The 24,073-nt window shown below is 37.4% G+C and overlaps 1 protein-coding gene across 3 annotated transcripts in view; it reads right to left on the bottom strand.

The window, feature by feature from the left end:
• Positions 1 to 24,073, bottom strand: part of LOC140729131 (cytoplasmic aconitate hydratase) — a 64,468-nt gene that overhangs the window by 19,485 nt on the left and 20,910 nt on the right. For all 3 annotated transcript variants that reach the window (XM_073048569.1, XM_073048568.1, XM_073048571.1), the window contains exons 4-11: positions 23,498 to 23,635; positions 17,622 to 17,691; positions 14,697 to 14,880; positions 13,731 to 13,870; positions 13,258 to 13,429; positions 11,649 to 11,749; positions 3,761 to 3,877; positions 1,729 to 1,888 (exon numbers count right to left, since the gene is read on the bottom strand). In XM_073048569.1, the coding sequence (XP_072904670.1) occupies positions 1,729 to 1,888; positions 3,761 to 3,877; positions 11,649 to 11,749; positions 13,258 to 13,429; positions 13,731 to 13,870; positions 14,697 to 14,880; positions 17,622 to 17,691; positions 23,498 to 23,635 (1,082 nt within the window). The remainder of the gene's footprint in view (positions 1 to 1,728; positions 1,889 to 3,760; positions 3,878 to 11,648; positions 11,750 to 13,257; positions 13,430 to 13,730; positions 13,871 to 14,696; positions 14,881 to 17,621; positions 17,692 to 23,497; positions 23,636 to 24,073) is intronic.

The raw sequence follows: 24,073 nt of genomic DNA, 5'->3' as shown, positions 1-24,073 counted from the left end.
AATGAAAGCACAAAACATTTCAGACATCGCTTACTTGATAAGCTGATTTTTAAGATTAGTTTAGTGTAGACATGTACAAAGGACATAAATGAATAGTAAAATAAGTCTTTCAGTAAATGAAAGAATCACTGTAACTGCAGATTTTCAGTGCAGCAATAAAGATAGTTATTTAGAGAATCAATATGTGCTGAATATTCCTAAATCAATAAGAGTTAGTCTAGAATTTATGTAGTTATTCTTGGCTTTTTTTCAGCTGCACATACCACCTTTTCAGTGTCAAAAATGCCAGATAAAATTATCAAGTCCTAAGAAAGCAGAAAAGACTATTAGGCTTTTGTGTACATTGGCCTATACTCTCTGCAGAATTTAGAAAAAGTAATGGGTGGTATTATTGAGACAGAAAAGATTCAAAATTTAATTGAAAGAAGCAGATTCTGAAGAGTCCATTCCTGAAAGAATAAATATTTAAGGACAAGTGATTGCCCACGACTGAGATGAGAAGAAATTTCTTTACTCACAGGGTTGGGAACATTTGGAGTTCTTATCCCAAAGGACTTTGGGCATTCACCAAATATATTCAAGGGCAAGGATAATAAACTTTGGTCACTAAATGAACCAAAAGCTATGGAAACCGGGTTGGAATGTGAGTTTGAGGTACAGGATTACTCAAGGCATTGAATGGTGGAGCCAGCTTGTATGTTGTATAGCCTATTCCTACTTCTATTCTTTGTACTACCTTGAGGAACTGATGTGATGAAATGAATGGTAGGGATGGCATGCAATTCAAAGTTTTTCACTGTACCACAGTACATGACAATAATAAACAAATTTAATTTGTCAATTTTTGTATATTATTTTCTTTCCTACCTTCTTTCCCTATCTCTCCACTTGTGTAACTCTTGTCATACCTGAAATATATCAGTTTTTTATGAAAGGTTATGAATCAGACACTAACTGCTTCTCTTTTTGCACTTACTGCTAGCCTGATTGGTACTTTCAAAACTGTCATTTTCTATTTTAGAATAAAAGCACCCAGAATTATTCTAATGTGGAATGTGTTAGCTTCTTCTGAGAATTTGGTGCCTTTTCAACACAACTATGGAGCAAGTGCCCTGGTTCAAAATCTCTAGAAGTCAGCTTGTATGCCTTACTGATTTCCCATGCCTTGGAAATTACCCAAGGTTCAGCCACTAAGATTATTGGGCACTATAGTTGCAAACTTACATTCTACCACTGTGTGGCACATTGTGTTCACACTTGGAACTTTGTAGGATTTAAGGACATGATTAGCCACTGGCAATGTTACCTACACTGCTGACAGCGACCACATTGTTATCTACAGCAATGTTATCTACATCGGTGAGTCTTGGTTATAATACCGAAATTATCCAACTAATACTACAAGTGGAGATATATATGCACAGAAGTCATTCCACACTTGTCTCTTTTGGTTTCATAGAAAAAATACACAAGCACTAGTTAACCTCAAAACTATACAAATCCTAACCAGTCTTTGATTTTACAGTTATTTTGACTTTCTGTACATTTAAGAGACTAAACACAACTCACCTTCAACAGTTTAATACATGATACAGTGCTCCTTGGGAAATACAATACCTTATCAATTTAATCTACGTAGTACAAATTGTCTGCACAACATACTTGACAGGCAAAACTCATAAGCAACTTCACTACAGCCAAGTCCAGGAAGGTAACCAAGTAACAAACCTGCTCCTAACATCACAGACGGGTTGCTGGTGTTGGTACAGCTGGTGATAGCAGCAATTACCACTGAGCCATGGCACAACTCGTATTCCTGCGTGTTGTACTTAAACGTCACTTTGTCGTTTTGCCGAACCGGTGCAATCTGAAATCCTTTAAATCCTTGCTAAAATTAAGTGCCGGGGAGAGAGAGAGAGAAATTAAAGACAAAGAAAACTTAGCTTTATTGCAATTCTTCATTCTCGATTTTCCATTCAAACTTTCAGATGGATGAGGTTAAACTCGAGGAAAAAGAGAGCCAATATAGAGCCATTTTCTAGCACATCGATTTAAATCACAAATTGATAATTTAATTTAATGTGCTAAAACACAAAATTCCTATCAGTGTCTTTATTCCCTTCAGTGTATTTATCATCTCATTATCAGTAGACAACTTCCTTGAAAGTTTGTAACACTGTCAACTGGACAAACCCAAGGACAGTGCTAAAATGGAAGTGTCCCAACCAAAAAACAAGGTCAAGGACAATCATTAAAGCAAAGAACGCTCTCTACTTTTTTGCAATTGACGGGACAAAGGTTTTGTACAGGAAACAAGTTACTTTCATTTTTAAAAGCACTAGTTTTAACAATGCAGGTAAATTCTTGGAATTCGCACAGTTACAAAGATTAAACAGTATGCAAAACAAAAAAGATACAGGACTGAACAGCCTATTTTCATAAGAATATCCCATCATGTTTAATCATTTAAATAAGGGAAAACAATCCATTTCCTCTTGTAATTGGCATATCAATATAAGCCTAGCGATACAAGGTTCTGATTTAAGCTTTATCAGCAAGAAATATTAACTCTGCTTCTCTTGCCAGATGGTATTTAGTCTACTGAATACATAGCATATTCTATGCTGATTTTAGATTATTTCCAACAGTATTTTGTTTCTGATATAAGTCTTCTTTTACTTGGTGTTAAATAAGCATTTCTCTCAATAAAGTTACATTGTGTACAAGTCTGCAAGGTGTTTAAGGATGAGATAAGGTTCAGCCTACCTTAATTCACCTATGCAGAAAGATTCTGATGTTCCACTCTTGCCACCTCACTGACAGTTAATATCATGATCTTACACCATAATAGAGCAGAGTCAAAACACTGCATGTCCTATCCTAGGTATTATATTAGCATCTATTGTTTTGTAAGTTATTTTAAGGTTTTTGTCTCAAGAATCCAGGAAGAAGATACAGGTGCCTCAGGGTCCACACCAGCAAGTTCAGGAACAGTTACTACCCCTCGACCATCAGGCTATTGAACAAAAGAGGATAACTACACTCATTTAAGGACTCTTTTATCTTGTTATTTATTGCTTTATTTATTATCTGCATTTGCAGTTTATCATTTACAGTTCCTAATGTTTAGTCTACAGATCCTGTTTACAGTTACTGTTCTAGAGATTTGTTAAGTATACCCACAGAAAAAAATCTCAGAGTTGTATGTGGTGACATGTATGTACACTGATAATAAATTTTACTTTGAACTTTAAACTGTTCCCACAACCTATGGATTCACTTTCAAAGACTCTTCATCACATGCTCTCGATATTTATTGCTGATTTATTATTATTACTTCTTTCTATTTTCCATTTGTGTTTGCAGTTTGTTGCCTTTTGGCACTGCATTTTCTGAGCCAATGCCACAGATTTTTATAATACTATCAACAGATCTATTAACAGTATTGTAAAATCTTTCAACTAATCTATTGACGGCATTATCAAATCTGTCAACAAATCTATTGACAGTGTTGTAAAATCTGTTGACAAATCTTTTGACAGTATTGTAAAATCTGTCCACCATTTGTGCATTTTCTGAATTCAGAGTACTAATGCAATGGAAACAGCTACGATTGCAGCATTGAAATCAAAGGCACTCTAACTGGACACTCTCCTTTAACAAGTACGTAACTGGATGCTAGCTTTTAGCCAGTTTATCCTCAAAATAAAACTTGCATTGCAATGTACTTCTATTGGTAGATGGCATTTTTGCAACTCACCTTTGCAGTCAAACAACTTTCAAAATCTTGTTTCATATCGGACATGGCCACTTTGTCCTGAGGTCGCTTAGGACCACTACAACATGATACCACAGTACTAAGATCCAGTTCCACAGTCTGCACGGAACAAAAGAAAGCATTTTGTGAGAGTTCATGAATGCAATAATTGCTCTATGAAAACACTTTTTTCCTCTTTTTATTACAGTTCTGCTGAACTAGAGAAGAATTCAACATGTCAATATCTGGTCATATAGCATCTGAAAAGCATTTTTGCACATTCTGAATTTTTGCATATACTACACATCACTGATGTTCACAGAACTGCTTTTATTTGCTCTCTTTAATGTGTCATGGAAAGCTAATTAAATAAACTCGCTAGTTTCTATGTAACAATCATAATAGGCACGTGCTAATTCAAAATTTGTTTTGTTTTATCTGATCTAAAAGAACATTTTCCATATAACATTCATTTTCATTGCCCACAAAGCATATTTAATTATGCAATAAAGCAAATTTTATAATCTATCAACCTTTAAAGTGTTACTTTCTTACGTACACTACATAGAAACAAGTCAACCCATTAAAAATAAGAAATGAAATGAAGCCATATAGCATGCTTTGTCATTCAATAAATCTTAACTAATCTGCCTCAACTTCACTTCTCTGTCAAATCCACATATGTCCTTGAAAAGCAAGAAGCTATAGCGATTGGTTATCTGAAATAAGCATAGAAAATTCTGGAAATACTCAACTGGTTAAGCAGCATCTCAGAAGGAGAAAGACAAAGTTTAAGATTGGCTTTGAAGTCAAAGGGGGAGGATAAACAGGAAGCTGTCTGGAATAGGGTGAGAATCAGGAGAAACTGAATGTCAGTGATACTAGTACCCTATAGACAAGTCCAGTGCTGTTATTTGTTAATTCAACTTCTGCCTCAATAATGTTGAATGCCAGTCTCCAATACTTTCTTAGACCTCCAAACTGGAATACGTCCCCAGCCACAGACCCCACCACTGAACATCAAACCACAATTTCCCAAATAGTTATTTCACTCATTTCCTCTTGAAATTTACTCAACACAGCCTCCGAGCACAGTCACCCAAATGCTCACACTTTTTTTTTAAACTCATCGCCAAGAACCATCCTTACAGACCCACTGATTTAGCCTGCTTTGTCTCAAAACTTCTATGTATCACAATTCTATTTTTCTCCTCTTGTCCAGCACTTTCCCAATTATATCTTTGAATCCCTAAGCTCTGATAATTTGGACAATCATGATGTAAGTAAACTAATAAATAAGCTGAATATTATCAATACTGTACACCTCCAACCAACAGCCACCCTCTTCGACAGAGATTTTCATAAGGTCTCCAATTCATTTTCCTACTTTCTTCAGTTCTATCCTGTTTTGATGACACCTTTTACACCAGTGCTTCTAAAAAAAAAGTTGTTCCCTGGATAGAAGCTTTCCTTTACTATAACTGATGCCATCAAACAAAATTGTTCCATTTTCCTTACTTCTGCTCTCAAGTTGTCCAATCTCATTTACGTTTTAGTTCCTCTTGTCCACAACTTTTATGTGATTAACCTCTCCATTCAGATCAACCCATGCAGTGTCTGCTACCAACAGATTTCCCCCTGTTCTGTACAATGGATTCTGGTTAACTGGGCCTTTGGTTAATCAGGGCAGCCACTTACTTGAGACAACTCCTATAAGAACAAAAACTCAGACAAAATAAAAATAGTGACTTTTTACACTACTTCATGTAGGAAGGCAGTCCATTATCTGCATGAAGTGCCTGCACTAATTTTGTGCATTTACTGCAGGGCTAAAAGATACATCAGTATGCCTTACACTTTGGAAATTGAATGAGATAATGTTTCTAGGATAAAATAAAAAATTATTGTACTGCAAGTGTGTACTTTAAAATCTTGATTGTGCTGCTGGCCAATTTCACGGTAATTGGGCTCTTACGTGGGGACAAAGAACAAATCAGCAAAGCACATATTCCCGATTATTGAACTGTTGACATTGGACCTCAGGCCCTAGGATTTGCCAACCTGGAGTGTTATCCTTGATATCCCTGCAGGGAACAATAGTCTTTGTCCTCAAGGCCTGCTGAACCAACCTCTGCTCTCAGGGACTCAGACTCCAGTTTCTGCCTCGGACTCTGCTTACTACCTCTGACCTCTAACTCCACCTCATCCCAGTGCTTAAACCCTCACCTGACCCTAACATACTGTGCTGACCCCCAAAACCATCTCTACAAACCAAAAAGAAAAATTATGTCTGAGCCAAAACCTCTATGATTATTGGAGCTCTACACCATCTTGATGATCTATTATTCGAGAGAAATAGGAATAATCCCAAAAACTATAAACTAGTGAGCAATACATCAGTGGTAGAGAACCTACTGCAGAGAATTATTAGAACATAGATAAATATAGTGCAGTACAGGCCCTTTGGCTCCTTGGTCACAATGTTGTGCCAAACTTTTAAGCTACTCCAAGATCAATCTAACATTCTGCTCCCACACAGCCCTCCATTTTTCTTTCATCCATGTACCCATCCAAGAATCTCTTGAATCCCCTTGATATATCAGATTCAGATTCAGTTTATTGTCATTTATAAACCACAAATACAATGCAGTTAAAAAATGAGACAACGTTCTCTGGAATGATATCACGAAAAAGCACAAAACAGACCACACAAGAAAAACCACATAACATTTGGTAATCCCCAATCCAGAGTCCGGAGAGGCTGCTGCGTATCGATATCATGCTACTGTCTTAGCACGTTCCCCGGAAAGGAACTACAAACCCATCAGACAAACCTAAAGCTACAAGACCTACACAAAACCACATAGTTACAGTTAATATATAGTTTCAACAGTGCAGACAATACCATAATTGATAAAAGACTAACTGACAAAGACCACATAACTATAACACATAGTTTCAACAGACCAACCCTGGCAGTGTGTTCCACATACTTACCACTCTGTGTAAAAAAACACAAACTAGCTCTGAAACCACCCCCTCCACCCCCATGCTTTCCTCTTAAAATCATGCCCTAGTACATTAGAATTTCTGCCCCAGGATAAAGGCAACGGCTGTCCACTCTATCAATGTCTCTTTTATATCCCCATTAAGTGCCTTTACTCCAAAGGATAAAGCCTTAGCTTGCTCAACCTTTCCTCATAAGACATGGCCTCTAATCCAAGCAGCATTCTGATAAACCTCCTCTGCATCCTCTCTGAAATGCCGTACCTTCCAAATATCTGGACCTGACTTGCACTACCTACCTTTCCCTTTTCTATTTTCTAATTATGATTTATAATTTAAATTTTTATTATATTTACTTTGATTTGTACTGCAGGGAGCGCGAAGCACAGAATCACATATCACTGTGATGATTGTACGCTCTAGTATCAATTGTTTGGTGACAATAAAGTAAAGTAAATGTCCTTCCTATAGTGAGGCGACCAGAACTGAACACAATACTCCAAGTGTAGTGCAAGCAGAGTTTTATTGAGCTACATTACTTTGTGGTTCTTGAACTCAGTCCCCTGACTAATGAAAACCAGCACACCACATACCCTCTTAATCTTTCTATCAACTTGTGTGACAACTTTGAAAGATCTATGGATGACAAAACCAAGATTGTTCCTCCACTCTGGTAAGAACCATTAGGTGTAGGATTTGAGAGCATTTGGGAAACCATGGCGTAATTAAGGATAGTCAGCATGGCTTTGTGTCAGACAACTTGGGTGTTACTAACTTGACTGAGTTTTTTGAGTAAGTGCTGAAGTTGCTCGATGAAGATAATGCTATGGATGTTTTCTACGTGGATTGTAGTAAGGTGTTTGACATCCAGAAGATTAAGATCCATGGAATTCACAAAGAATTGGCCATTTGGATTCAGAGCTGACTTGCCCGTAGAAGGCAGAGGGTATTATACCGGGATTCATACTGGGACTTCTGCTGTTTGTAATCAATATGAATGACATGGATTAAAATGTGGATGGGTGGATTGGTAAATTCACATACAATACAAATATTGGTGGTGTTCTGGTAGGATAAAAAAGGGCCAAGTATTATAGCAGGATATAGACCAGCTGCAGATTTGGGCAGAGAAATGGGGATGGAGTTTAGTCCAGCCAACTGTGGGATCTTACATTTTGGGAGATCAAATGTAAAAGGAGCAGTACACTGTTAATGACAAGACCCTTAAAAGTGTTGATGTACAGAGGGATCTTGGGTCCAAGTTAATAGCTTCCTTAAAGTAGCTGCACCGGTTGAAAGGGTGGTAAAGAAGACATGTGACATGTTTGCCCTTATTAGTTGAGACAATGAGTACAAGAGTAATTAAGTTATTTTGCAGCTTCATACAACTCCACTGCAGGAATATGCCATTCAATTAGTCACCCATTATAAGGAGGAAGTGAAGGGAGAAGTAGTTTACCAGGGTGCTGTCTGGATTAGAGAGAACGTGCTCCAAGGAGAGGTTAGACAAACTTGGTTGCTTTCTCTGGAGCAGCATAAGCTGATAGAAGATCAAATACAGGGTTATAGGCTTAAGAGAAGCATAGACAGAGTAGGCAGTCAGTATCCTGTCCTTGAGGGTTTAAATGTCTAATTTAAGGTCTAATTTAAGCACACATTTAAGGTGAGAAGGGGTAAGTTGCAAAGAGATGTGAGGGGCAAGGTTTTTTTAATACACAGATTGGCATGTGCCTGGAATGCACTACCAGGGTGGTGATGGGAGGCTCTTAGATAGGTACAAGAATGTGCCAACAATAGGGAGATATGGACATTTGTTTGCAGAAGGAATTAGTTTAGTTAGGTCTTAAATTACTAGCTTAATTAGCTTGATACATCGTTAGCTGAAGGGCTTGTTCCTGTGCTATGTCGTTCTAATCATGTAAAGAAAATCTGATTACTTTTCACAATGCAGATACTGCCCAGCCAGCTGAGTTTTTCCTAGCATTATTTGTTGTATTTCAAGATTCTGACATCTGCATTCTTTGCTTTTATTGTGAATGTCTGAATATAAGAAACTGGAACAAGATTGTTTTAAGGAAAGCATGAAAAAATGTACTCAGAACTTTTGTCTGGGTGCAGGTAAAAGTTACTACACTATGAAGTGATTGGTCCAAAGAGGCTGAGGGAAGCTTCTAAATTCTAAAAAGTGCAGTTAAATTAGTGAAACAGCATTCATATAATGTGTTTCTCCATGCATATTTCAATATTAATAGAAACATACTTAGCAGAATATCCTTGAAGATGTGTGTATATAGAACTTTATATTTTATTGGCTCCCTTTCGAGCTGCTAAAAATGTTGAGTGAGGTATGCATAAAGAGATTAAGTGGTCATTATCACATTGCTGTTTGTGAAAGCTTGCTGTGCACAAACCAACTGTTGTGATTGTTGCAAGTGACAATATTTAACTAGCTGTAAAGTACCAGAAAAATCAGATTCAGGTTTAATATCACTGGCATATGTCGTGAAATCTGTGCTTCTGCAGCCGCGGTACAGACTTCAGAAGATGTGTAACTCGGATGTTCCTTTCAAAGTGAGCATAAGAAGCTCTGAGCTCATGTGGGAGCAAAGCATCACAGCCGTTCAGGATGTTAACTTTCACTTTGTAGGAAATAATGGCCTGAAAACCATGCCAGAGCTAACATGCATCCAATTCTGTCTCTAACCTCAAATGGAATTGTTTTTCTGCTCTTAAAATAGCCTTCCGTAAGTTGTACCTGGACCTGGACACCATCCGCCCTGCTCTGCTGGGTGAGAAGCTGACAGTGATGCAGGTGGATGCTTCCCTGGTGTCATGGATTATTGATTACCTGACTGGCAGACCACAGTACGTGCACTTGCAACACTGTGTGTCAGACAGAGTGGTCAGCAGCACTGGGGCTCCACAGGGGACTGTCCTGTCTCCCTTTCTCTTCACCATCTACACCTCGGACTTCAATTACAACACAGAGTCTTGCCATCTTCAGGTGTTTTCTGATGACTCTGCCGTAGTTGGATGCATCAGCAAGGGAGATGAGGCTGAGTACAGGGCTACGGTGGGAAACTTTGTCACATGGTGCGAGCAGAATCATCTGCAGCTTAATGTGAAAAAGACTAAGGAGCTGGTGGTGGACCTGAGGAGGGCTAAGGCACCGGTAACCCCTGTTTCCATCCAAGGGGTCAGTGTGGACATGGTGGAGGATTAAAAATACCTGGGGATACGAATGGACAATAAACTGGACTGGGCAAAGAACACTGAGGCTGTCTACAAGAAGGGTCAGAGCCGTCTCTACTTCCTGAGGAGACTGAGGTCCTTTAACATCTGCCGTATGATGCTGAGGATGTTCTACGAGGCTGTGGTGGCCAGTGCTATCATGTTTGCTGTTGTGTGCTGGGGCAGCAGGCTGAGGGTAGCAGACACCAACAGAATCAACAAACTCATTCATAAGGCCAGTGATGTTGTGGGGGTGGAACTGGACTCTCTGACAGTGGTTTCTGAAAAGAGGATGCCGTCCAAGTTGCATGCCATCTTGTACAATGACTCCCATTCACTCCATAATGTACTGGTTAGGCACAGGAGTACGTTCAGCCAGAGACTCATTCCACCGAGATGTAACACTGAGCATCATAGGAAGTCACTCCTACCTGTGGCCATAAAACTTTACAACTCCTCCCTCAGAGTGTCAGACACCCTGAGCCAATAGGCTGGTCCTGGACTTATTTCCACTTGGCATGATTAACTTATTATTATTTAATTATTTATGGTTTTATATTGCTATATTTCTTCACTATTCTTGGTTGGTGCGGCTGTAACGAAACCCAAATTCCCTCTGGATCAATAAAGTACGTCTGTCTGTCTGTCTTGTATACCACTGGATTACCAGTCTTGAATGCCACATTTCTAGCCCAGAGCGGGCTACAAATCTCCTGATTCATCCATGTCAGGTACGTTCTTGAAGGCACACATTCATCCACACAGGCCTTACTGAAGTCAGTGACAACTGTGGTATATTCATTCAAATGAATCCCTGTATATTGTCCAGTCCACCAACTCAAAGCAGTCCCGTAAGCGCTCCTCCTCCAGTTGGATAGTAAGGGGACATGGCACCAGAAGGCACAGAATGCTATGACTCCTGATTAAGATTCAAAACCCTGCTGAGTGTTGAATGTCAGTGTTGAAAATTTTGGTGTAGAAATGGAGGAATGCCAACAATAGCAGGGATTTTCAAAAGCGTATGGTAAATGTGAGACTAAGGAGAAGCCTGGGGTAGTTATGAAAAGAATGTTGAAGCAAAGAATGATGACAACATCCAAAATATACTTCTAATAAATATTAGAGTGGGTCCAGGATAGGAAAGGTCTCTAGGATGGTAGACTCAGGGCGTGTAGACTCATCATTTGAAAAATATCAGGAAAAAAAAACCATGGACAAAATTAAATGCTTAATAAAAAAAACTAGGTTGAAGAATATGCCAGGACTAGTTAAAGCACAACAAACATCAGGTGAAAGTACAAAGAGAATTACAGGCAAAAGGACTCAACTACACACATCAGAAGGGTTAAAAGAACTAATTTCAGTAGGTTACTTCAAATGGGAACTTCCTTGGAAAATCAAACTCAAATGGATATTTATCCCTCCTCTAAACCACTTTCCATTATTTGCCCCTAAGCAAGTCCCTATACTGTCAACCTTATTAGGAGCAAATACACTTCAGGAAACACTGATACTTACCAAGGTCATGAAAGGCACAGTTGTAATGAGACTCAAAAACCTGAAACTACCTTGCATGTTACAAAAAAACCTAAAATTTGACTTGAGATTTCTTCAAAAGCTAATAATTATCTAAGTGTGCAGCAATAAACTTTACCTGGGTAAATTCCGGATCCTGGGAAGGATCATTGAAATCTCGGAACATTCCAACAGCTCTAAGATATCTTTCAATGTAACTCAGCTTATTTTTATCTCGACCTTAAAGGAGGAAGAGAACACAGCAAAAACTATTGGTTTCCAGAAACAAAGTAGTTAAAAACTTGATGTCACAATGCAAAAGAGACTCTAAAAAGCAAAGTATTTCAATACTATCCATGTGCAACTATATTAAAAACAAACCATATAAAGAAAGTTTGCATGTCCCCTTTGATGCTAATCAATTTTCATTGATACACCATAGAAAGCATCCAAGCCGAATGCATCACAATTTAGTACGGCAATTACTCCGCTCGTGAACACAAGAAATCACAGCTAGTTGTGGACACTATTTAGCATATCACAGAAAGCAGCCTCCTCTCCGAGGACTCTACCTACACTTCTCACTGCCTCAGTGAAATAGCCTGCAAATCAAAGACCCTTGGCACCCTAGACATTCTCTCTTCACCCCCTTCCCATCAGGCAGAAGATACAAAAGCCTGAAAGCATGTACCACCAGGCTCAAGCACATCTTCTATCCTCCTATAACAAGACTATTTAACAATTTCCTAATATGATAAGATGGACTCTTGACCTCACAATCTACGTCACTGTGACCATCCAACTTATTATCTAACTGCACTGCATTTTTTCTGTAACTGTATTCTGGAATCTGTTATTGCTTTTCCCTTGTTTTGCTCAATGCAATGATGTAATGAAATTATTTGTATTTACACCATCAAAACAAGCTTCTAACTGTACCTCAGTACATGTGACAACAATAAACCAATTTACCAATTTAAATGTCCATATAGGTACGTGGTCATGTCAAATTTTCCTACAGCATTAAGTTCTGATTTTTTTTAATGTCTTTTATAATTACGTTGCGACTTCCATTTACCAGGTTCAGGCTTCACTGCATTCTACATTTTTCCTGTGGCTAAGAAGATTGCCTATCAGCTTATTTCCCAAATTTCTTGTTTCTGTTTTTCAACTCATTACAGGATCAGCATGGTATTGATCACTGACAATTATTATTTATGCTACTCTAAAATAAAAGGAAATATCAAGCAATTCTTCCATTCACAATACTGATTTCATTCACATGTACTACAATGCTGAATAATGAGATCTTCAACATTCATTTCCTTCCTGATTACACTCAAGGGAAGAAATGGAACAACACTGCCGTATTAAAGAAAATCTGTTACTCAACTTTACATGAGCCGTTAAAATAGGAGAACGTTAGGATCTAGAATGCTTTGCTTAGAAAGGCATTGGAGGTAGTTTAAATTAAAACTTTTAAAATTAAATTAGATAAGTATTTGAAAGTAAGGAACTTTACAAGGTCTAGGGTTTGAAGTCAGCAGGTATTAGACATGATTTAAAGTCTTTTTGTTTGCCAGAATTAGGACATTTCTTTGAACAGCCTCTATCTGTGCTATACAAAGTCCACAATTCCATTGTTGAATAATCATAGGTATTTTAGTAGTATTCACTAAATGATGGCGAGAAAGAATAAATCCAGATTATGAACTGTTCATTTATAAAGATAGTTTCCACGTTCTTACCTGTTTGTTCCAGATACTTAATGCTTACATTATCCACTGGAAAGAAAGCCGCTGTTGCCCCATACTCTGGACACATGTTGGCAATAGTTGCTCGATCAGCAATGGACAGTTGTGCTACACCTGGGCCAAAGAATTCAACAAATTTCCCAACAACTCCAACTTGGCGAAGATGCTTTAAAGAATAATAAAGCAAAAAGGAAAGCCTCAGTGTGGGAGTTTTAATTATCCAGATTAATAATAATTTAATTGTTTCTGAAGTTGATGCAATAACAGAGAAATATGAAATTGGTTACAATTAATTTTATGAAAATATAAGACACGTTTGACTTCCAAAGCTTGAATACCATGGTACTAAAATTTAACAATTTCTGATTGCTTATTATGGAGCAGCTGCCTATTAACTTACAAAATTTGATTCCAATGATTTAGGAGTGAATTACTCCACCCTTATATGAGAATATAGGGGTACTCACTTTTGTAATTGTGAGGACTATATCTGTTGATGTTGCCAAAGAAGTTGGAGCTCCTACTAACTTATAACCAACCACTTTTGGAAGAACCATGCTAATGGGTTGGCCAAGCATCACTGCTTCAGCCTCAATTCCACCCACACCTGCAAAACAAAAATTAAACCATCAATTCGAAACATCTCAGGACATATAAAACTCTTGAAATGTTAATCCAGCAGCATACACTTTGAATGAAACTACATATTCTACTGGCAATTGAGCATTTGTACTCGACACAGGGAGGGTTGATCAGAAATGGGTTTTAAGGAGCAAGTTGTTGAGAGATTAGGGAAGAAATGCCAAAACTCAGTAACAAGGGAGCTGAAGGTATACTCCGAATGATGCAGCCAAGCAAACTGCAGATACACACAATAATATTCACTGATCCCCAATGTCCTTTGATTCCGTGTCAAAATCGTTTCAAACTTAGCTAGAATATGCTCAACTTCCAATTTCCTCTAGAGACTGAGACCTCCATAATGTTATAAAGAAAACTTTCATTTTAATAATATGCATGGACACTTACTAGAACACCTAGTAGGTTTCATAGTCTATTCTCAGTTGCTTGAAACCCTGAACAAAACTTCCCAGCTTTAGTGTTGCAAATGTATTCTCTTGTAATCTGCATTTAACTAATAGTAGTATTTTTAAGAAATTATACACATCTAAATGAATCACCATAAATCCCAACAAGTAGAATTCCACATTTCTCTAGATTATCATAGAATCTGTACAAGGCATGTTTTAGGGCGAGACTAATGATACCATTTCTACAAATGTTAAAGATTTTCGAAAATAAATCTTTAAAACTGAAAATGTGCTTTAAGCAATTCAATATCTGAAATAATTCTGGAAGAACAAAATAATAGCCACTTTCATATAAAGAAAATAAAATTAATTATCAAACATAATGCTTAGCAAGTAGCTTACCCCAGCCGAGGACTCCAAGCCCATCAATCATTGTTGTGTGGGAATCCGTACCCACGAGACTGTCGGGGTAGTAGCATCCATCATGATCAAATACCACCCGTGCTAAATATTCTAGATTCACCTGATGGATGATCCCTGAGCCCGGAGGAATGATCTTCAGATTTTGAAAAGCTTTAGAGCCCCACTTTAATTTAAGGAGAAAGACAAGGAAAGATTTAAAACTGAAGGTAATTTATATACACATTGCAATGCTAAATGCAAATCAAGGGTGCCAAAACCATTGCACTGTACATCGAGATAAAAAGACAGGGTAAACAAAAGAATCACTTCTTAATCAATTTTTGCAAACAAGCTGCAATTTGAAAAATAAACACTCAATTTAGACAGAGATTTCTTAGTATTTAAAGGCAGCAAAATATATAAGCAAAAAATATTTAAAGTACCTCCAGCTGCAAAATTTCTAGAACTTGATTTTTTTTTTAAACTGTGGTAAACTATCTGCCTTGAACTCCATTTTGACATGGCTATCACTCTGCATTATCACAATCTAAACTTTGCTGTTTACATGCATGTTCAAACTTACAATTCAAAAACATTTATGCTGAAAGCATGTAGATATTTTTAACTAAAGAAATTCCAATGGGTTCTGGCTAATTAGGCCAATCAGGGTTATTGATCCTGGTTATTTGAGACAACTCTTAGAGAACAAAAACGAATTGATAAAATAGCTAGGATTCACTTTGTTGATTTGAGACACTATGCCGCTGAATTGGGACAGGAGTCTATTTCCAAACTGTTTCTAACTATTGTCAGTCATATGCACCTGTGGGGTCATTAGACACTACACTGTGCTTAAGAGTGAACAGTTTTTAAATAAGAGCAGTTGCGTATGTTTGTGTTCATAAAACAATGATTTTTGTCACTAATAAGCTGGTGAGTAATAAGCAGTAAGACAATTCAGAATTGTCTTGCTCACTGTGGTTTCAAGCAGTCAGGGTTGGAGATGCCAGACACAGCCAGGAATGAAAATGAAACAATTTTGCTACTTCAACAATTTAGGAACTCTGAAGAATTTGAAGGTATCAACAATCATCTTGAAAATGAAGATTTGCAGGATGCAAACGTTGAAAGCATTGTATGAAGGCAGTCGATTATCTGCATTGGGAGTGTCTGCTGATTTTGTTCACTTACAGTCAATGAAAAGAACACAGATGAATTCCTTTGTTGGTAACTGTTAAGAACTAATACAATCTTATAGTACCTTAGTGATATTGGTAGTGTTCTAATTTGTCTGTATTTCATTTACATACATAATTTGTTATTCAGCTAAATGTTAGTTGGTCTTTTTTTTATATATCTCTTTAACTACCTCCATAAAACTTTGGCTAATTGGGGCAGCAGTTAATTGGGCCAAAGTGTACTAGTCCCAATGAGTCCCAATTAACCAGAATCCACTGTATTATCAAATGATTCAATGTCTTATGGTCTTATCATTATTCTTTGTTTCATAATACATTAAAAAACATTGCTAGTGATAAACAGAAAGTAAATCCACTATATATTAAATCTAATTTTGTTATTCATGAGTCTGTTTCCTTTCAAGAATGGAACTGGAAATAATAGATCATTGTTTGCCATCCCAAGCCAAAAATTGTCATGGGCCATTGTCTGGGTGTTCTCAAAATGCATTACTTACAATACCCATCTCTTTATGTTACAACTTCACATTGTTTACCAAAATACCCATTTTGTTGATTTACTTCCCCGTGTTAGTGAGTAAAAAGCATTGGCAAATTTTTCCTGCAAGTTACAGGGGAACCAAGCGATAGAAGAACATCTTCCCCACCTTCCCACCATATAATACACAGATGCCCCAAAGCCAATTTTAGCCTCCCAAGGGCCAACATGACTGAGATCAACCAAATCAGAATACAGAATCTTTTTTAAGACTTAGGTGTTGTAAATCTAAAACAAAAACAAAGTACTCAAAATACTCCGGTCAAGCCACATCTATGGGGAACGAAAGAGTTATGTCAAAGCTGCTTCGTTAGAACTAAAAAGAAGACAAAGTGAAGGTTGTAAAGTTGCAGGGTGAGGGAATCTCTCTGTTAACCGAATTGATGATGGGGATAAGCTGTAAGCAAATTTATCTGGTCAATGAGTGAATGGGAGCAGACGGAGAACAAGAGCATAGGCAAGTGCAGAAGACAAGACTGGCAGGTCAGGGAGAGAGAGGAAGGCGTAAGTTACCCGAGGCCGTAGAAGTCATATTGAGTCATTTCCTCCCCCGCCCTCCTGCAGCTCTGCAAATTTCTTTTGCTTCTTTTCAGTTCTGACAAAGGGTCTCCATCCAGAAATTATCACTGTTCCTCTTCTTACAGATTCTGGGCATTTCTCGCATCGTGTGCTTGAGTCAAAAAACTGGGAGTGACTTGGTATTTCCTGCCTCATAGTTTAGCTATGTGCCACTTTTGTAGGCAATATGTGCCAGGTATTTTTTTAACTATTTTAATCAGTGTCATTAATGACTATTAGACCCAAATGGTTGGAAGCAAGAAAGAAATTCTAGAACTAGAATGATAATGAAAGATCTGCAGAATAATCTTTTCTTAAGTTTTCACATAATATAAAAACACATTTATACACCTTTATGATACAAATTCAACTCAATAAATGAATAAATAGTAAGTTTTGAGCACAGTTCATGTGATTTTCCATCATCTCCTACTCTTTTTCCAATTCTGGCTGGAACTGGAATTGTTTCAGAATTCTGGTCCTTTTCTAGCCTCTTCCCCGACAAGTGTCTTTGGAGAATCTCTTTCAGTTCACCAGTTCAAAACCAAAAGCTACTGGATCTTCATTAAAAATATATTAAAATACATTTTTATTGCAGAACCATGGAGAACACTATAGAAAAAGAAATACCTTTAAAAATTCAAATCTTTCTTGGTTTCTTTCAAATTCTATTTTTTGGTTCTTTTGTAAACTATCTGGCCTGCAAGGAAAGCACAAAATATTTGTCACGTAATTTATTACAAGGCAGTACTCAAAATAATTTACTGAAGCAAATTGAAAGCAATCACATATTGCAGTCACAAATCATCACTGACAATTAAAATACTGATCTAGTACTATAATGCTGAATAATGAGATCTTCAATGTTTACTTTGTGCCCGATTACACTCAAGGGAAGAAATAGAATGACATTGTCATATTAAAGCAAAACTTTTACTCAACTTTACAACATGAGCCACAAGAAATAACATACCAGATTTATTAAGATAAACTATATGGCTTTTTCTATTCCATTAAAACTATACTGGGGTAAGAACAGTTTAGATTAAAGGACTAATTGCATAGATTAGATTTGTATTATCTTAAATTTTGAAGAACACGTGAAATAATTAAGGTTAGATTTTGTACATCATAAAAATTGAAAGGATGAAATTGATAGGAAAAATATTTCCTGTGAGAGAATTCAGAACCAAGGAGCACCTTAAAGTTGGATTAAGACTGCTCAAAGGAAATGTTAGGAAAATTTCTTCACACAAAATATACTATAAATACACTATGTAACCCTATTCCCACTCCCAAGCCAAAAATTCTGCAAATACTGAGTGAACAGAACATTTTAAAACTAGATTGATAATTTTTTATAAGATAAGAATCTTTTGGGTTATTAACCAAGAGTGAAAATTAAGAAATATCTCAGTTATGATTTAGCTAGATGATGTTACAGGCTTGAGAATGGTCGGAGAGTTAAAAATAAAGGGTCAAAGTAAATCTATTATCAAAGTGTGTACATGCTACCTTGAGATTCACTTGCTAGCAAGCACTTACAGGAAAAAGTAAAGTACAATAGAATCTATAATAAACTGTACTTACACACCGTCAAGCAATTAACCTGCTAAAGACAAACTGTGCAGATTAAAAAAAAATTACCAACAACACAAGTTGTAAAGAGTCCTGAAAGTGAGTTGGTAGGTTGTGGAATCAATTCAGAGTTGTGTTGAGTGTAGTTATCCACGCTGGTCAGGAACCTGATGGTTGTTGGGTAATAACTGTTCCTGAACCGGAAGTGTGGGACCCAAAGGCTCCTGCAACTTCTGTCCAATAGTAGTAGAGAGAAGAGAGTATGACCTGGATAATGGTTGCAGCTTTGATGATGGATGTTGCAGATGCTGGGGCAGCACTGTAGCATAGTGATTAGTGCCACCAATTCAGAGCTCCAGCGATCACCAATGGCAGTTCAATTCTCAGCACTGTCTGTATGTTTGTATATTCTCCCCAGGACCACAAGGATTTTCTCTGGGTGCTCCGGTTTCCCCTCACATTCTAAAGATGCATGCTTAGGGTTAGGGTTAGTAAGTGTGGGCATCATATATTGGTGTAGGAAACTTGGCTTTACTGTGCCTGTTGTCTTGTTTATTATTTATTGTAATGCCTACACCGTTTTGTGCGCTTTATGCAGTCCTGGGTAGGACCGTAGTTAGTGTAGATTTTTTTCTGTTTGTTTTTATGTAGCTGAGTGTAGTTTTTGTATTGTTTCATGTAACACCATGGTCCTGAAAAACGCTGTCTCGTTTTTACTGTGTACTGTAACAGCATTTATGGTTGAAATGACAATAAAAAGTGACTTGACTTGACTGTCCTCAGCACAATCCTCACTGACTTGGTTTGATGCAAACAATGCATTTCACTGTATGTTTTAATATTTGAATGTACGTGTGATAAAGTTAATCTTTCATCTTCTAATCACAGAGCTCCATGTAAATGTGCTAATCTGTGGGGAGGGTTTTGCCTTCGATGGACTGGGCTGAAACCACTACTTTCCACAGTCTTTTCCATTCCTGGCTATTGGTATTTCCATACCAGATCATGACATGACCAGCAGGATACTCATCACTGTGCATCTACAGAAGTTTGTCAAAGATTTTGGTGACATGCTGAATCTATACCAGCTTGTAAGAAAGTAGGGGCGCTGTTGTGCCTTTTTTGTAGTGCCACCTGCTGATCCCAGGACACATTCATCTGATATGTTAGCACCTAGGAATTTAAAGCTATTGACTGTCTCCACCTCTGAACCTCTGAACTGGCTCATGGACCTCCAACTTCATCCTCATGCAGTCAATAATCAGCTCTTTGGTTTTTCTGCCATTGAGTGAGAGATCATTGTTGTGGCACGTCAGCCAGATTTTCAATCTCCCTCCTAAATGCTAATTTGTCACCAGCTTTGATTCAGCCAATAATAACGGTGCCATCATCAAACTTAGACACAGCATTAGAGCTGCCTTTAGCCACACAATCATAGGTATAAAGTGAGTAAAGCTGGGAACTAATACTCAGCCTTGTGGTGCAGCCATGCTGATAGTGAGTGTGAAGAAGATATTAGTGCCAATCTGCACAAACTAGGGTCTGCCAGTGAGAAAACTAAAGATCCAGTTGCACAGGGAGGCATCAAGGCCCAGGTCTTGGAGCTTAGTGATGAGGGGATGATAGTGTTGAATGCTGAGCCGTTGTCAATGAAATGCATCCTGACGCATGCACCTTCATTTTCCAGCTCTTCTAGAGCTGAGCATCTGCTACTGATCTGTAGCGATAGTAAGCAAAATGCAACAGATGCAGGTCACCTGAGGCAGAACTGATATGCTTCATAAACCAGCTTCTTGAAGCACTTCATCACAATGGATGTCATCGCTTTGAGACGATAGTCATTAAGGTAGGTTCCTAAGGTCTTCTTGGGCACTGGTGGGTACCTTGGAGTGCTGAAGTGAGAGGCTGGAGAAATCCATAAACACTCCAGCCGGTTAAATAGCACATCTTCAGTACTCAGGTACAGCATCTGGGCAGATGCTTTCTATGGATTCACTCTCCAAGCAGATGCTCTCATGTTGGTCTCAGAGATGGAGATCATAGGGTCGTTGAGTGCTGTGGGAGTTTGTGAAAGTGCCTCCATATTCTGTCGGTCATAGCAAGCATAAAAGGCATGGGTTTTGTTTTATTGGGGGTGATGGTATTAAAGCCCTGGCACAGTTATCAATAAAGAGTTCTACAAACTTGTATCATATACCAGTATACAAAACTAACTTTGGTTCACTTAATAGTCTACCCCATTTCTTGATGTGTGTGTTTAATTTCCCATAAATAAACACAGAAAAAAAAAATCAATGCTAGTATAAAAATAAAATTGTTTCACTCGTCTGTTGGTTTCTGAGATCTTGCTGTTTGGCCTCTTTACAAAGTTTTTCACCAATAATGGCTACAGTTTTTATTTAATGACCTTTGAGGATTCATGTGAATCTACATTCATGTAGAATGCTAAACAAACTTTGATGGCTTCATTCAATGTCTTCTCATTCTCTTCATCTTCCATGGAAAGTATCAAATTCATTCAAGTGGAAAAGGACATTTTCCCATTAACCCATATTTATCAATGTTTTTTCAATTACATATCTGTTCAACCTAGCACATCAAAATCAAGGATTCAAACAAAGAGGATTAACTTCTACTTGAACTGATTTTTCAGCAGGTACCCAGGATACGCACTGATGAAGACTTCTTGTGTAAATTGTAATGCATTTAAAACACTAGAAACATTAAAAACTTTAATTTCAGAATGAAGTCTGCATTTGCCTATCATACAATTTCTGTTTTTGTAAACATAGATCAACAGTATTCAATTTCACCTATCAGCAGCTTTCTGCAATAAACATGCTTATTACCCTGTTTTAGCCATTTCCCCAAGGGGCCATTTGTATCTTAGAATGCACTGAGATCAGACCTAGACTATCTGGGAAAAAACTGGTGAATGCACAGACAGTCTATATTAAAATAAAAGCAAAACATGTCATGCAAACCCAAACTGAAACTACTATAAATAGATTAATGGAATTAGGAAATCAGTCATAGTCAGATAAACACAAAACAGATGGCTCTTAAAAAAAAGAGCAGGGCAACAAACAGCTCGATTTAGAAGCGAGTGAACACGACTAATCTATACTAAAGAAATAATGTGCTGCATTACTTTTTAAGGAACAAGATCAACCCTCTGAATACCACCACTATGGAACTCTAATGATTCACATGTTGCACACACAAAACCAGCTCATGAACAATAGGCATTTTCATGGGTCAGACAGTAGAATAAATTGTTCTTCATCAGAATCCTGTTGATTCACTGGTAAAGGAACTTTTAAAAGTATATCCCACTCAGGCAAAGAATAATACTAATAAACACAAGGTGGGTGGTTATTACAAGATGTTTACCACACCAATTGCTTGCTTCTTAAAAGGTATTTAACATTTCTGTGAGCATCATCTAATTTTCAGTTCAGTGTAAAATCAAATAAATAGAAATATTTTGCATGAAACAGCATTTAATTTGTGCATTAAGTGTGGAATAATTCAGATGTAAAGCAGATTGTGTAATTATTTAATATTACTTTGAGAACTGTTATTTTAAACCATATCCAAACCAGAAGTAAACAATCATTTCAAAATGACCCACTAATCTTTTTATCAAGTTAAATCTGTAGCTGTATCTTATTCAATGATCTTAGGAAATGTAAACTCCAACATAATGACATTGCAAGGAAAAGAAGATGTAGTCACCTGATACTAATGTGTCAACACAATTTCTGGGACCTTCTTTTATAAAATAAATAGAACGTAGAATAATGAATACAGTAACTGGCTTTATGAGGATGTTAATCATAATGAATTAACAAAATACCTTATTATGTGACATTATGACATAATAAGAATAGCAGCCTGTCATACAGTGGCTGGAGCCTGCTTCATTTTTCACTAAGGCCATGGCAAAATGCCTACATGAGTTCCATTTTTCTAAACCATCTCCACATTCCTTTATCCCCTAATTACAAATCCACCTATCCCATTTTAAAATATACATAACATTACATCCACAGCCCTCTGGGCCACAGCTTCAAATATCCTATTCTTCAAGCGAAGAAATTTCCTGTGTCATTACTAAATGTCTAACCTGTTATCTCGACATATACAGTATTCCCATTTTTAAACTTCCCAATCATAATATACAGCTCCCGTATCCATTATAACTACAAGCTTTGCATTTGGTCAGACTTCTTATGCAAAATTGGTGAACTTATTTCTCTTCGACGTAGTCAAGTTTATATAGCCTCTTGTCACATGAATCCACATCTTTAGACTGGGGAAGAAACCAGAGCACCCAGAGAAAATGCACTCATTTCATAGGGAGGATATACAAACTCCTAACAGGACACTGGGATTGAACTCTGATGCCCCGAGCTGAAATAGTGTCGTGCTAATCGCTACATTACCCTGGTGCCCTTCAATGTTTTAAAACCTGTCTTCAGGAAATTAACTTCTAACTGATACTTTATGGCAAGTGAAACCAACTATTTTGATTCAGTTCCATTGAAACTATCAAGGGGAAAACTACAGATGAATGTTCCCTGCTATTAGCACATTGCCAAAGGTGTATCCTTGTCACTTAATGCACAGTTATTGCTTACTATCTACAACATCAAGAATTTTAAGTAGATATTAAGTATTGACATACTGGACTGAAATCAATACACCAGCACAGTATGCCCAACCAGATTAAAACCATAAGCATGGAACTAAAAGAAACTTCTCTGATTTCAAAGCAATACAAGGCCCAGAAGTAAAGAATGATGAATAAAACTCCAAGTCTAATTTTGTTACCTCTCTTTAGAAAGAAAATTCACAAAGTAACATAAGAAACCTTCGTAAGCTCTGAAATACGAGCCAACAACAATTTAATCATTGCAACTTACCATCTGTTGAAATCTACTTGAATGGAGTGGTCAATAACCAAATCTGCAGGACAAATTGGGTTTATTTTCTCTGGATCTCCTCCTAGTTTCTTCACAGCATCTCGCATGGCAGCAAAGTCAACCACTGCAGGCACACCACTGGAAATAAACACAGGTATAGTTACAAACACTAAAGTTCTAAAGAGAGGTAACAGGTATAGTTATTTTCATTAAAAGCCTCCATTGGCTTCAGGGCTTTAGTGGCCTGGCCACAAATTTCTCTCTTCAAAACAGTTGAATCATTAAACATCTGCAGTCTATGTCAAGGGTTTCAGTCTTGAAAAAAAATATTACTTTACAGGAGTGAAGAAGTACCACAGTCACCTGTGTCTCGGAGTAGCAGATGCTAGCCATCTGTTACTGGAACATCATTTGGACATTTGGACTCCTTTTGCCCATGGGATCTGTGCACAAATTCAATCCAGGCTGAAAGAGAGAATTCCATCTCAGAAGTAAATACGTATGTGCATGCAATGATCTCAGCAGATCATCATGCACAGGAAGTTTTGGAATTAGATCAGCAGGCTTCAACACCAT

The sequence above is a fragment of the Hemitrygon akajei genome, chromosome 6 (assembly GCF_048418815.1).
Source record: "Hemitrygon akajei chromosome 6, sHemAka1.3, whole genome shotgun sequence".
NCBI lineage: Eukaryota > Metazoa > Chordata > Chondrichthyes > Myliobatiformes > Dasyatidae > Hemitrygon > Hemitrygon akajei.
The sequence above is the reverse complement of the archived record's forward strand: the minus strand, read 5'-3'. Positions and strand labels throughout refer to the sequence as shown.